Below are 14,576 nucleotides of genomic sequence, written 5' to 3' on the forward strand. Positions count from 1 at the left end.
AGTCCAACTCCTGATCTAAATCCCTTTTTTCCCACTGAAGACTCCGTTTGGCCCGGCGTCCCTGTGCACTGGATGAAGCACAGGCTGTTTATCCCCGGCGTCTCTGGGGCAGGACCAGCACCAAGTTTTCTGCTCATGCACGAGCCCCTGGGTGCCGGGCCCCACCGGAGAGCTTGGGGTCCCCGTCGCCGACCCTGGGTGAGCCCCGGCTGCCACAGTGGGCTGTGCAGCTTCCAGCTCTGCAGCCATCACGGGAGAACGCGCAGGAGGGAACGCCAGGGGTGGGGCTCCCGGCACAGCCCGGACTGTCCCTGCACCGGCTGCCTTGTCCTGGGGAGACGCTGGAGTGTCTGCTGTACGGGCAGACCGGGGCTGAGCTCCGCCACCCGCGGGGACCACGGCGCTGGGCAGCCCCATCTCCTGCCCTCCACACAGCCCGCATGAAGCCAGTCCCATCAACAATAAATATTTATACTGGCTGTAATCTGTTCTTCAGAAGTTATATTCAAGCTGGTTGATTCACCATGGTTTTTGTAGAAGCTATAATTATATCTGTGAGCCATATGGGATTCTTGACAACGAAGAAAAGAAAAAAACAAAAACCCCTTGGTCCTGTTTGAGAAGCGAGGCGTGACGGGGGGACCCACAGCCTGGCTGGGCTGGCAGCATGGCCGGAGGCGCTGGTGCAGCCACGGGACACTGCAGCCCCGGCTGGTCCCCACTGTCCCCTCACGGGACGGCTGCAGCCCTGGCTGGTCCCCACTGTCCCCTCATGGGACGGCTGCAGCCCTGGCTGGTGCCCACTGTCCCCTCACGGGACGGCTGCAGCCCTGGCTGGTCCCCACTGTCCCCTCATGGGACGGCTGCAGCCCTGGCTGGTGCCCACTGTCCCCTCATGGGACGGCTGCAGCCCTGGCTGGTCCCCACTACAGCTGCAGCCTAAACTGGTCCCCACTGTCCCCTGCTCCAGGCTGTCCCGTGCTAGGCTGACACAGCACAGGAGCTGGCAGCACACCAGTGCTCAGTGCTCTCCCAGCACACCAGTGCTTGGTGCTCTCCCAGCACACCAGTGCTGAGTGCTCTCCCGGCACATCGGTGCTCTCCTGGCACATCGGTGCTCGGTGCTCTCCCGGCACATCGGTGCTCTCCTGGCACATCGGTGCTCGGTGCTCTCCCGGCACATCGGTGCTCGGTGCTCTCCCGGCACACCAGTGCTCAGTGCTCTCCCAGCACACCGGTGCTCGGTGCTCTCCCGGCACACGGGGCTGCAGGACCCCACGGTGCTGTGCCGGGCAGGACTCGCTGCCGCTCGCTGCACAGAGCCCCAGCGCCCTGCCCGCCCACGCTGCAGGGACACGTGTGACCCGCCGTCCCCTGCCGGGCACACAGCGCACACGGGCACGGGGGAGCAGCCCCATGCACAGACACCTGCACCAGGAAAACCCTTCGGATCAACCAACATGCCCACGCCATCATAGTAAAACATTTATTTGTTCAGGTGATATAAGCTACCATGTTTACAGTTCGTGAGCTCACCACTGGCGACATTTAACATGACTTGGGACTGCAGCTTTTGCCACCAGATTTTTCACCATAATTTTTAGTTTTATAAAAACCTTGGACACCAGAAAAACAGGTATTTAGACTTAATGTGGCAGATGGGACATGGGCAATCTGTGAACGGGGGAAGAAAGTTTATCCCACGCAGCCAACCTCGACGGCCTCTCGGCTTTGGCTGCAGCTTCAAGTAAAGGTTTCGGCAGGTTGAACGTGGTGCAACACACTACTCTTCGGTGAGTTGGAATCGTATTGTTTTCTGCCGAGTAAGAATGTCGGTGGCAATGTTTTCGGGGAGCGGAGGCGGGCAGGCGTCCTGTGGATCAGCCCCAGCTTCTGTGCAAAGAGACAAAACAGCGACAGTGAGGGGAGAAGGAGCGGGATCCGACCCTTCCCCGCGGCCGGGGCCGAGCTGCGGCGGGGCCAGCGGCACTGGGAGGTGCTGGGCAGGACCCGGCTGAGCCCGGCACCGCGCCGGCAGCACCGGGAGCTGCCCGCGGCAGAACCTGCCTCCAGCCCCGACACCAGCGCTGCGGGGCACAGCCAAGGGAGGAAGAGTCAATGGCACCCAGCATCCCAGCCTGCGGCCGGCGAGCCACCAGCCAGCCTCCCCAGCTGGAAGAGCTGGCACAGCAGTGCTGCTGCTGGGGGAAAAGCAAACTAACAAATAACTCCCAAAACCCCAAAACAGAAGCAGCAAAGTTCATTGTTCCAGAATCAGAGAGTTTTCCAGTTTCTAGATTTCCTTCTGCCCTCATTGAGGCCAAGCATTTTTCATGGCAGGGCCTTGAACCCTTTGCATAGTTTCAGAGGTCTGCACAGAACTGAAACACCAGAACGGAGCCGTGGGTGGGTGCGAATCCAGCACTCGCCTTGGTGAGGTTCACATGCAAGAGAAAACCACTGCAGAGAGAATGTGCAGATGTTTAACTGCGTTGCCCCGCGGTCCCGCTCAGTTTCCATCGATCACGGCACAGCACACAGGCTGGGGACAGCTGCGCCGCCTCGCCGCGGTCCCACTGCGCCTGGCGCTCGCTGCCACCCCGGTGCGGCTCCACTTACCTGAGGGAATGCAAAGGTGCAGTTGTGGTATGTAAATGCGAACTAGGCACCGTGTTTAAATTCATCCCCGGTCTGCTGCGGGTCGCAGCTCCGGCTGCCCACACACTGGCCGTGCCAAGCGCGGGCTCACGTCTGCCGGCCCCGCCGCGACAGCCCGGGCAGGGGGCAGGGGCAGCCTGGTCCCAGGAGCGGGGACACCGTGGGCCGGGCCACAGCTCTTACTGGTTCTCCTCATTTCCCTCTCCCAGTGGAAATTTCCCCTGCAGAGACTGCGTGGCTCACACGCAAACCACAGTGGGTGCTCCGGAGAAGCAATCTGGTACCTATATGTAAAACTGGCAGTCAGGAGGAAAACCAGCTCAGCACCAACCCAGGCGCAATGGCTTGTTCTCGACTTTCACCTTTATAAAAGGCAACTTTCAAAAGTGCAGTGCTCGAAAGAACCTGAGGTGACACGGCTTGTACCAGCACAACAAAACAGCAGCTTATTCTGTTCATTCCCTACAAAGCTTGCAAGGTGGGGTCTCTGCAGCCAGCAACGTGCTACGTTTGCTGTTTTCCCTTTTTAGTTTCCTTCCTTGCAAGCTAAGCTTCCTCCTTTCTGCGGCAGCAGCCTTCGCACCCAGCTCCTGTGAATAAATCAATTACACTAAAAGTCTACAGTCAGCAAGGCCAGTAGGACTTGCCTTTTATTGGTCTGGTATTACTGATGCCGGGGTGTCAGTGCTTTAACCCGCACCCCTTCAGACCCACTAATGCTTTTGTTTCGTGGACATCTGCGCTGTTGTGAAAGTGAGACCACAGCTGCATTCAAACCGAGCCAGAACAGGGCACATTTTCTTATTACAGAGCTGATGTAACCGGACAGTCATGGAAGGGAAGACGCGACCACTGCCCGCGCAGGGTGGGCAGGTGCCCGGCGGGAGACACGCTTCCTGTAAGCGGGACCTATTAGCACTGCCATGGTTTGCTTCTTTTAAACCAGAACTTTGCCCAACATTAGGATTACTAAATTACCAGGGAAAAGCATGGTGTGATTTCATGGCTGTTGTTATTGCTGCTTTAGGAGAGCAATAGCACATCCCTGGTTGCAAGCAGCACCCTAGAACAGGACAGTAAATGTTGCTGAGCCATTGCAATGCTGACAGATGTTGCCACTCTGCGAGCGGTACCTCGGAGACTGCAGCGCCTCTCAATTAATACGAGGGAAGCGATAGTGAGTGATAGCAGCTGTGACCATTACTTCTGCTGGCTGAATCAATTACTGGGGGAAGCATCGCAGCGCCTCTGTGTGCAGGGGCCCTGGTGGCTCTGGGTACAGTTTCACGGCAGCACAGGAATGGCTACACTGCACTTTCTCGAGGGCGCACAGCGAGCACCAGCTGTGGCAGGACTGTCGGCTGGCGCAGCTCGGTGTCACCGCGCCAGCGCGTGTCGCTCAGCGCCAGGCACGCAAGGAGTTACTGGGAGACGCGTTGTGCAGTGCCAAAGCAGCAACCAGCCGGGCTCTCGCGGTCCCGGGAGGCAGGAGTGACCCGCGCTGCTGGCAGCAAGCGTCCAGCCTCCACAGCTCCGCCGCCGGCAGGGACAAGCCAGACCTGGGGCAGCACGGCAGGAGCACCCACAGTAGTGCAGGCAGCACCCACGGTAGTGCAGGCAGCACCCACAGCGGTGCAGGCAGAACCCATAATAGTGCAGTCAGCACCCACAGTAGTGAAGGCAGCACCCATAATAGTGCAGGCAGCACCCATAGTAGTGCAGGCAGCACCCATGGTGGTGCAGGCAGCACCCATAATAGTGCAGGCAGCACCTGTGGTAGTGCAGGCAGCGCCCACAGTAGTGCAGGCAGCGCCCACAGCAGTGCAGGCAGCACCCACAGCAGTGCAGGCAGCGCCCACAGTAGTGCAGGCAGCGCCCACAGCAGTGCAGGCAGCGCCCACAGCAGTGCAGGCAGCACCCACAGCAGTGCAGGCAGCACCAACGGCAGTGCAGGCAGCAGGGGCTGCTGAGCCAACACATGGGAACACCCCAGCAGAAATAACCCACATTGGCACCCAGAGCGGAGCAGTACCATATATTCACTGTATAGAACATGCCCAGAACACAAGTGGAAAGGCAGCACAGAAAACAACTAACACAAAAACTTTTCACCCAACAAAGCCCTTGCTTCTCCATCCGGATATTGTTTGTATCAGCCCTCTTTAACACAACGCGTACACTCAGATTAAAGGATGAGGAAAAGGTGTAAGAGGAAGCGTGTGCCAGCAATTTTAATAAGAGTAAACAAATTTGTGTAGTAGTTTCGCCTCTTCCAGTGCTTGTGAAAACAGACACCATCTCACGGCTGAAAGCTCAGTTAACGTGTTTTGGAGCATCCCCTCAAGGAGCAGCAGGTGGAGCCAGGATGGCAACGCCCGGCCGGCCCCGGACACATCGCACCCCCGGCACTGCCCTGCGCACCAGCACCCACCGCCCACACGGGACACTGCTCGGGCTTGTTGAACCCACATTTCATTTCGGAAGCACCAGAAAACGTCGCAGTATTGCACTATGAACACAAACACACCAGCGCTATTCTGATCAAGGAGCATTGCAGCACTTCCTGCTTCTAACTGTTGGCAACCTCTGGTTTTGCAGAACAGAAAGGACAGAGAATTTCCTCCTTCACAAGGCTTCCCACACTTTGACTGAACCAGGCCTGCATGAAACGCAGGGTCCCGCTGCAGTGGCCGCAGTGGAAGCGGCAGGTTCTGTGCCCGGCGCGCTCCCAAGGGACGCTCCTCTCTGCCCAAGAGACGAACCCTCTGATACCCAGGTTTAACTGCTCCTACGCCATTAGCAGAGCACTAAATCAAACGCAGCGACATATGGTCCTCCTAAGCTGCTCATACAGATGCGCTGTGGACAGAACACTCAGCTTCAGTGTTTAGAAAATGATTCCTTTGAGTAAAAAATTAAAAATATAAAAATAAAACTCCCTAAATCCCCAAAAGATGTGAATATTTTAGCACTTTCACAAAACATTAGACACATTTACGTCCAATTTTAGACAACATATAAAGCTTTTTCATTGGATGTTTCTAAAACGCACAACTAAAACAAACACTGTTAGCGCAATCTCCACGCCCCAGCGCCACGGGAAGGTCGCGCGCGGCTCCCAGCTCCTGCCCGCGGCACTGGCGGCCGCGTCCTGCGCCTGGCACCGCTCACACGGCGCTGCCCGACCCGCACCGCGCCAACCGCTGCTTCCTGTGCAGACAGCCCCTCAGGAGGAACGAGGACTTACAGACACACCTGAGGGACTTGTTTTTGACTCTTCCAGCAGGAAGGTATTCTGAGGCTTCATTTCCTTTTCGGTCTCTGCGTTTCTCAGGGGAAGCAAAAAAACTTAAAAAAGAGAGACCCTCTTGTTTTTGTGTCCTTCATGCCACCTTCACACAGACTCTGCTCTTCCACAACAGGCAGTAAAACCGCTGAGAGTGACCCAGGGTGGCCGAGAGCAACAGGGTCACCTTGTGCATGTCCCCCCAAGAGGCAGAGACACAGGGCTGCCAGGGATGCAGCTGCCATGGGATGCTCCTGCCACGGGACATTCCTGCCTGGGACATTCCTGCCTGGGACATTCCTGCCACGGGACATTCCTGCCTGGGACATTCCTGCCTGGGACATTCCTGCCACGGGACATTCCTGCCACGGGACATTCCTGCCTGGGACATTCCTGCCACGGGACATTCCTGCCACGGGACATTCCTGCCACAGGACATCCCTGCCTGGGACATTCCTGCCTGGGACATTCCTGCCACGGGACATTCCTGCCTGGGACATTCCTGCCACAGGACATCCCTGCCTGGGACATTCCTGCCTGGGACATTCCTGCCTGGGACATTCCTGCCACGAGTGCTCTCGGGCCAGCCGGCTGCCCTGGTTAGAACATCTTCAGGCATCTGCTTGGGTTACACTGCCCTCACGCAGAAGCACACAGAGTGTGAAAATTAACTATTCTATCACACTAATGGCCACAAAGCCCATATCAAACCTATTATTTGGCACCTGAGAATGCACTAACATTGCAGAGTTTAACTGTCTCATTTAAACATGATGACTGTATAAGTTTAATTAATATTAATTGTAGACTTTTCTTTAGAACACGCAGAGCTGCAGAGGCACGTCTGCCATCCTCACATGGGGTTTTCAATTGCTATCGCCTATTGCTGTATGTTACGTCCTTACATTATTCCGAAATTATTCTGTCCCACAAAGCACCACAATCAAACAGCAGGTTAAAGATGGGACCACCTTCCAGTCCCTTCACTGTGCATGGGGATTAAAGAGAACTGGAACAAACCATAGAGTTTACAGAAAATATGCCCCAAAAGGTCTAGGAAAGGAGATGGCCATTGTCATACCGCTCACAAGTCGCTACAGCTCTGTACCGGGGTAGACCTGCTGGCCCTGCTCTCTGCCCCGCTGGGCTCACACCCCTGCACCCTGTGGTGCCGGCGCTGTGCCCGGAGCTCGACCAGGGCACGTTTGCTGTGCCCGGAGCTCGACCAGGGCACATGGTACTGCCAGGGGGCTCTGCAGGCTGCACCGATGCCCTCGCTGCAGCTGGGGCGCGGGGCTGCTCCCACATCACCCGCAGGCTCCCCTGGCCCGCGGGTCACACCGCGGTGCCCCCGCGCTGCAGGGACAGCACACCGGGCACTGTGTGGCCCGCCAGCACCAGCCCCAGCCAGGCAGACCCCGGCAGGAGCAGAGGGACCCTCCATCCCGGCACCTTCCTCCTCCTCCTCCTCCTCACCCCCACGGTGGGACCCAGCAGGTGGCACCCGTGGGCCCTGGGCAGTCACCGCGAGGCTGGCTGGTGAACGGAGTGAATATTTTATTTTACACAACATAACAACACCGCGTTGTTGTTTCTGTACAGCATCTGCCTAAAAACAAAGGCAACACCATTGTCACGGAAAAGAAATATATAGTCTGACCATTTTTAAAAATAGCATTTTACTGATTGATCCAGAAGTGGTTATTTGTTAGTTTGGAGGAAATTTCATTTCCTTTATAAAAGGCTTTTTCTGTGAAAACTCTCTCTTTTGTTTTCTGCTAGTGCAGAACCAGGAAGCCAGTCCTAGAGCAGGGAAGGCACTGGTGCTGTTTCATGCTTTTTTCACCCCTTATTCTTGGTTTTCCTTTTTTATTTTTTTTTTTTCTAAATCTCTGAATGTTGCCTTCGGTTTTGATATTAAATAAAATCAAATGAAAACTAAATAAAACCCTGTGTGCACTGGGTGGCTTATACAGAACCCCGCATGAACAAGCCATTAATCAGCGAGACAACAGTGGACTTCCAAATCCAATTCCCCAGGAGAGGGAGTTTCACACAACGCTTGGTGATTTGTTTTTCATCAAAATAAAAATTAAAATTAAAAAAAAAAAAAAAGAAGAAAAGAAAAGAAAAGGTCACACAGTGCTTTCCAATATCCACTCAGAACTGGAGAAAGTTGCTTTTCCACTATCCACACCAGAGCTGTCTGAGTGGACTAGCATCCCGTTCATGGACATGCTCCGCTTGGAGCGCAGTCCGCCCGCGGCCCGGGACTCCAGCAGCTCGCCGCCCAGGGACAGCCGGCGCTTGGCTCGGGACGCGTCGGCCGGCAAAGTGAGGAACTTACTTGGCTTTGATTGTGCTCTTTTGTACGTGGGGGCCCCTGTGAGAGAGTCGGGGGGACGGTTAGCTAACTGCAGGGCAGTGGAGTTATTTCTGTTAGTGTTCTGGGACTCGATGCTGCTGACAGCTTCGCTCTGCAGCTCGCTGCTTGGCTTTGGCCCCGGCTTTCGCTTCTGCTTCTGGGGCGCAGAAGCGCTGGAAGTCCAGGTGGGAGGCAAAGCGGAGGTAGAGGTGGCCGAGTCCTGGCTGGGGCCGCTCTCCGGCGGCTGCGTCGCGCCGTCGCTGGCAGCCTTGCAGCACTGGACGCCCTCCTCGTGCCCCACAGCCTGCTTGGACACCGACTGCGACAGCACCCCGCTGCAGCCCTGGCTCTGCGCCCCGTTCGTCTGCGAGTACACGTTGCTGACCTTGGTGGCCTTCTGCTGCCCGTTGTTGTTACACACCTTGTAGCGGATCATGAGGATGATGATGAACACGAGCACGGAGGCCACGATGATCCCACCAATGATGATAATCATGGTCCCGCCCAGGAACTGGGACTGCATGAAGTGGCAGCGCACGTAGTCCTGCTCGGTGGTGAACTGCGTGCAGCCCACCACCCTGGTGGCCGTTAGCGAGGTGATCCCGTCGTCATAGATGGCCAGGACGCACAGGTCGTACACAGTCCCAGCGGCCAGGTTGTTGACCAGGAAGGTTTTGCTTGTGGGAGGTATCATTCTGGGGAGAAGGAAAGGAGCGTGAGTGACCCGGCAGAGCCGCGGCTGCCGCGGTGAGCACCGCCAGGGCTGGGGTCCCCGCTGTGCCGCCCCGCAGGGCTGCTCACCGTGCCCGCAGTGCCTGCCCTGCCTCGGGCTGGCAGCAGTCGACACCTGACGCCCCAAATGGCAGAGCCCCCTGTGAGAGCGACCGCGTGAGAAACCTCACAGAAATTACCAAGCAAAGAGAGTTTACAACAGTGTGATAGCTGTGACAGCGGCTGCACGGCACCTCTGTGCTCCAGCACGGACACACCAGAAGTGCTGCGAGGAGCGTGTTTAACCAACACCTTTACTCTGTGTTTTCACAAAGCCGAGAGTGCTCAGATCCATTTAACTCATCTAACTTTACAACCTTTCTGCCAATCAGATTAGTTCAGAGGATTAGAGGTCCATCTGGATTATCTAAAAATAACATCACTCAACCTAATTTCCTTATTTGCGAGCAGGAAACTGCAGGAGCGTTTCCGAGGCTCCCAGCGCTGCTGCGGGGCCGGGCTGTGCGCGGGGCTGCGGGGCGGGCGGCACGGCAGCGCCCCGCGGAGCCGGGATGGGCGGCCTTACCTGTAAACAAGGGAGTCATCGTAAGTACCGTTGTACTGGATTTGGAACATACGGATCCCAGGTATATTCCTCTGAAAATTGAATTTCAGCAGAACGGTAGAGGATGTTGCTTCCGCAACAACCACCTTCTTATCCTGGCTGACTTTAGTATCCCCGTTGCTACTGCTCGCGTTGGAGCCCGACTTGGTGGAAGTGGAGATGTCCGAGGAGCCGGGGTCGGGCTCGTGGATGTGGTTCGTGCTGTTCAGCAAGTGGGGGAGTTTGATTATGTGCAGGTCCACCGTCTGCGTGGCCTCCCCCGCCGGATTGGAAGCAATGCAGGTGAAGGAGCCGGTGTCCTTCACCGTCGTTATAAGGATGTCGAGCGTCCCATTGTCGTAGACCACCGACCTCGTCGCATTTGAAATCAGTTTGCCCTCAGGTGAAATCCAATGAATGGCCGGCTCGGGGTCCCCGCGGGCCTTGCAGCGCAGGGCTGCCCGCTGCCCCTCCAGCACCCGCAGCTCGTGGGTGTGCCGGGTGATGAGGGGCGGCTCGCACAGGAACTCCTCCTCGGGGATGGACCAGAAGTACCGGCCCGACAGCAGCGTGGGAGAAGCGCAGGTCTCCAGGTCGTCCTCCCGCGAGAGGCGCCGCAGCCACAAAAGCTCACAGTTGCAATGCAAAGGGTTCCCACCAAAGCTCAACGCGAAGGTTGAGGGGCTGATAATTCCTGAGGTTGCCAGTACCTGAGCTCGCTGGAAGAGAGGATCAGGCGGTAGCTTCTGCAGTTTGTTAGACGTGACGTCCAACCTGGTCATCTTGTGGAGGTGGGAGAAGGTCCCCTTAGGAATATGGTCGATCATGTTGTGGTCCAGACTGAGAGTGTGCAAACTGACCATCTTCTCCACTGCATCCCAGGGGATGGTTTCCAGATTGTTGTAAGACAAATCCAATTCCTCAAGAGCTAAAACATCATCAAAAGCTGTGGAAGAAATTAAAGTCAGCTGGTTGTTGTTAAGTATCAAGTGGTGAAGATTGGAGAGTCCACTGAACATGTCGTTGGTGATCTTAGTCAATCGGTTGCTGTTCAAATGCAAAGCCCGCAAATTGCGCAAGTCGGCAAACGCGTGAGGTGTAATAAAACTGATTGTATTCCTGGACAGCGTCAGGTCCACCAGGCTGGTCATGTTGGCAAAGTCTTTCCTTTTAATGTTTGTAACAAAGTTGTCTGCCAGCCGCAACTCCACGGTCCTCCTGTCGATGTTGGGAGGAACAAACAAGAGCCCTTTCTTGGCACAAAGGGTGGCAAGGTTCGGAGACAAAATCTGACAGACGCAGCGCTTCGGGCAGATCTGCGCTCTCACCGCTACGCCAATGCACAGCAGAAACAAAAGCAGTTTTTCCATTGTAGATCCGGTTCAAGAGCCTGTAAGTGAGAGCAAATGTGTGTTAGTCTCTGCAAGATAAGTAAATCCCACATTAAGCAAAGAAAAATTGTCTGTGGTTAGATAATGAAACTGAGGTTCAGGTAACAGTGTGCCATCCTCATCTTGTTACCTGATGTCTTGATCATTCTCCACATCCTGACATAAGAGCTCCTGTACTCCCTTTCAGAAGAAAAATGGAGAGATACATAAGATTGCACACACATACAGACATACACAGACAGCCAGACACTTAATACAAACGACAAAGCAATTTGGGAGCAGCTGGTGTCTCCGCACACGGGGTCAGCGGTGGCTTTTGGGCCCCTGCTGCCAGAGCTCATCCTGCCGAGCAGCACCCCAGGCACCGGCCCCAGACGCGCTCCCGACCTCGGCTCTGGAGCCACTTTGCCATCGTGCCGTTCACGTACTGAAAACGAGGGATGTTTCCTGTGCGCTTCACTTGCTGAGCTAAAACTCTCAGCGACCTCTAAATCATGGCAATTCAATGGGTTTATAGCCATCTCCACTTAACATTTAAGCTCTTAATGCTATTTTCAGAATAAACTCAGAAGCAGCTAATTTTATGTCACTCAAAGCCAAAAAATGCAAATAAAAAAACCCCACAACACCAAACAGGAAAAGCCCCCACAAAACAGGGATCTAAATAAAAATGGAACACGGACTAATTTTAGATCATCTCTGTTTTCCCGGCTGCCGCAGCCAGCAGCGCTGCATGCACTCTTCCCCCAGAAAGCCTGACAGTTCAATTAGCCTTATCTCTTACATCGCCAGACCGGGATCCTCACAGAGGATGGAAACAAGGGCGAGAACAGCAGTGCCCACACCAGCTAAATTAAATCATCCATCAGTGACTACACCACGAGAGCCACAGCGCCTGTTCCCGCACAGCTCCATGTTCGGTCCCCTGGTGCGGGCGGCAGGCGGGTGGGATGGTGGATGCTCCCCCACGGAGCGGGTGGTGGGTGGGTGGGATGGTGGATGCTCCCCCACGGAGCGGGTGGGTGGGTGGGTGGGATGGTGGGTGCTTCCCCACGGAGCGGGTGGGTGGGTGGGTGGGATGGTGGGTGCTCCCCCACGGAGCAGGTGGTGGGTGGGTGGGACGGTGGGTGCTCCCCCACGGAGCGGGTGGGTGTGTGGGACGGTGGATGCTCCCCCACGGAGCGGGTGGTGGGTGTGTGGGACGGTGGATGCTCCCCCACGGAGCAGGTGGGTGGGTGGGTGGGTGGGATGGTGGATGCTCCCCCACGGAGTGGGTGGGTGGGTGGGACAGTGGACGTTCCTCCACAGAGCGGGTGGGTGGGTGGGACGGTGGATGCTCCCCCACGGAGTGGGTGGGTGGGTGGGACGGTGGATGCTCCCCCATGCAGCAGGCAGGCGGGGGGGGCACAGTCCCGCTGAGAAGTACCTTTGTGTCTGAGGGAACTTGTGCAGCAGCAGCCACGGACCCCGGCGGGACCCCGTGTTGGAAATGAAGCACTCGGCTCCCTTTGGGACTGATCAAACTATATGTGTACAGATCAGATTACTCAGACACATTATCATCCCAGAAATGTACTAATGAAGCTCATCTAAAATAAAATAAAGTTTCACAGCTAGCTGTAAGCAGGAGTCTTGAATTGTCATGGATATTTAAAGACGTATAACGTGAGAATAATGACTGCTCCTACTGCCCAGTCTGTCCGTAATCCATTCACAATGCCATGCAAAGAGGAGCCAACATAAAGTTGCAAAAAGGGTGAACGAAAATATCAGCCTCTAAACCCTGCTTTTCAGCACTATCAATTTATTCTTTTTCTAATACTTCTAGAGACTATGGGTTTTTATGGCTACTGATTCCAGCTCTTAAGTCCATATTGGAAGAAAACAACAACAAAAATGAGGTCTTTGACTGGGTATGGCACTGCAAGCATGGGCTATCACTGCTGGAGTGCTGGGAGCCATCCCAAAGCCCTCAGGTATATCTGGAGTGACCCCAGGCCACGCAGGGCACAGCTGGAGAGAGCCCAGCCCACATGGGGCACAGCTGGAGTGACCCCAGCCCACATGGGGCACAGCTGGAGCTACCCCAGGCCATGCACAGCACAGCTGGAGCAACCCGCACTGCGTGGGGCACAGCTGGAGTGACCCCATGGGCACAGTCACACCAAAGCCCCCTGCCCAGCACCACCTGAATACCCCACAGGGCCCTGTCCGGCAGTGGGATGTGACAATAAACTACCACCACCAGTTCTAGCAACAAACTGGGGTCATGTAAAGAGCTAATGAATTTGAAATTTCTGCCTGGAATTGATCCATGGGACATGGGAATTAAATGTCATGTACACAAGGCTGTGATTGCTTCTTTTCCAGAGGTGTGGCTTGCCGGGGTTTTTCTGCCCCTGTCTTCTTTGGGAGCAATGGGTTTTATGGTGCTTAGCGCAGCATCTGCTGATGTGTCTAAGCTACAAAGGGTCATTTGCATACTGTGAATTACATAACACACGGAAGCAGTGGGATCCAGGAGACATTAATTAATTAGCAAACGATTTCCACTGCATCCGATTCTGTTCAGATGGGAGGTGCTACACAAAGTCCATGTGCCAGGGAAACCCAACACACACACCAGGAGCTGCTCAGAGCCAGCTGCTGATACGGCGCCTGGCTCAGACATAATCTGTCATCACTGAGGTCATGACAGGAGCTATTGACTGCCTTCCTACCCCTTCAGGCCTCCGCAGAAGTTGTGATTTTCAAGGTCTTTGCAAATGCAATTTCATGGTGGGAGAAAAAAATAGTCTAGAAGGAGATGATATGCACCTGCTGAGGATGAAGGATGGAGAAATGGCTGGCACCAGTCACCAAAGGCATCCTGCAGCCATGCTAAAATGGGTGCATATAAATGAAGATGCTGTGATATATAGCACACGAGCTGCTAAAAGTACTTAAGCAGAGAACAAGGAGTTTCAATTTCACAAAGGTCAATGGTTTGTAAACACGCCTGAGTGTTCTGCTGAATGGGAAACAAAGCACCTGAGAAAACATAAACACCCAGATGACAGAACCTTGCCAAGAGCTTTCCCGGGGGCTCTGCTGGCAGCCCAGCCGCTGCACGGGCCAGGACCATGGACAAGGACCACCAGCCAGGACCAGGGACAAGGACCACGGGCCAGGACCAGGGACAAGGACCACGGACAAGGACCACGGGCCAGGACCAGGGACAAGGACCACGGACAAGGACCACCAGCCAGGACCAGGGACAAGGACCATGGGCCAGGACCATGGACAAGGACCACGGGCTAGGACCAGGGACAAGGACCACCAGCCAGGACCAGGGACAAGGACCATGGGCCAGGACCATGGACAAGGACCACGGGCTAAGACCATGGACAAGGACCACCGGTCAGGACAAGGGACAAGGACCACAGGTCAGGACCACGGACAAGGACCACAGGTCAGGACCATGGACAAGGACCACGGGCCAGGACCAGAGGACAAGGACCACCGGTCAGGACCATGGACAAGGACCACGGACAAGGACCACCAGCCAGGACCACGTACAAG

At 55.5% G+C, this 14,576-nt stretch overlaps 1 protein-coding gene across 3 annotated transcripts in view; it reads right to left on the reverse strand.

The window, feature by feature from the left end:
• Positions 1 to 1,472: 1,472 nt before the first annotated feature.
• Positions 1,473 to 14,576, reverse strand: part of LRFN5 (leucine rich repeat and fibronectin type III domain containing 5) — a 43,991-nt gene continuing 30,887 nt past the window's right edge. The window contains exons 2-4 of one of the 3 annotated variants that reach the window (XR_011739496.1): positions 9,607 to 11,014; positions 5,914 to 9,004; positions 1,473 to 1,893 (exon numbers count right to left, since the gene is read on the reverse strand). Coding sequence is in view for 2 of the 3 variants with exons in the window: in XM_065838399.2 (XP_065694471.1) it covers positions 8,080 to 9,004; positions 9,607 to 10,994 (2,313 nt within the window). In the remaining variant the exon portion in view is untranslated. Of the gene's footprint in view, positions 1,894 to 4,864; positions 9,005 to 9,606; positions 11,015 to 14,576 lie in introns of those variants that run through there. The other 2 variants (XM_065838400.2, XM_065838399.2) reach the window with 2 other exon arrangements.

The sequence above is a fragment of the Patagioenas fasciata genome, chromosome 5 (genome assembly GCF_037038585.1).
Source record: "Patagioenas fasciata isolate bPatFas1 chromosome 5, bPatFas1.hap1, whole genome shotgun sequence".
NCBI classification, from domain to species: domain Eukaryota; kingdom Metazoa; phylum Chordata; class Aves; order Columbiformes; family Columbidae; genus Patagioenas; species Patagioenas fasciata.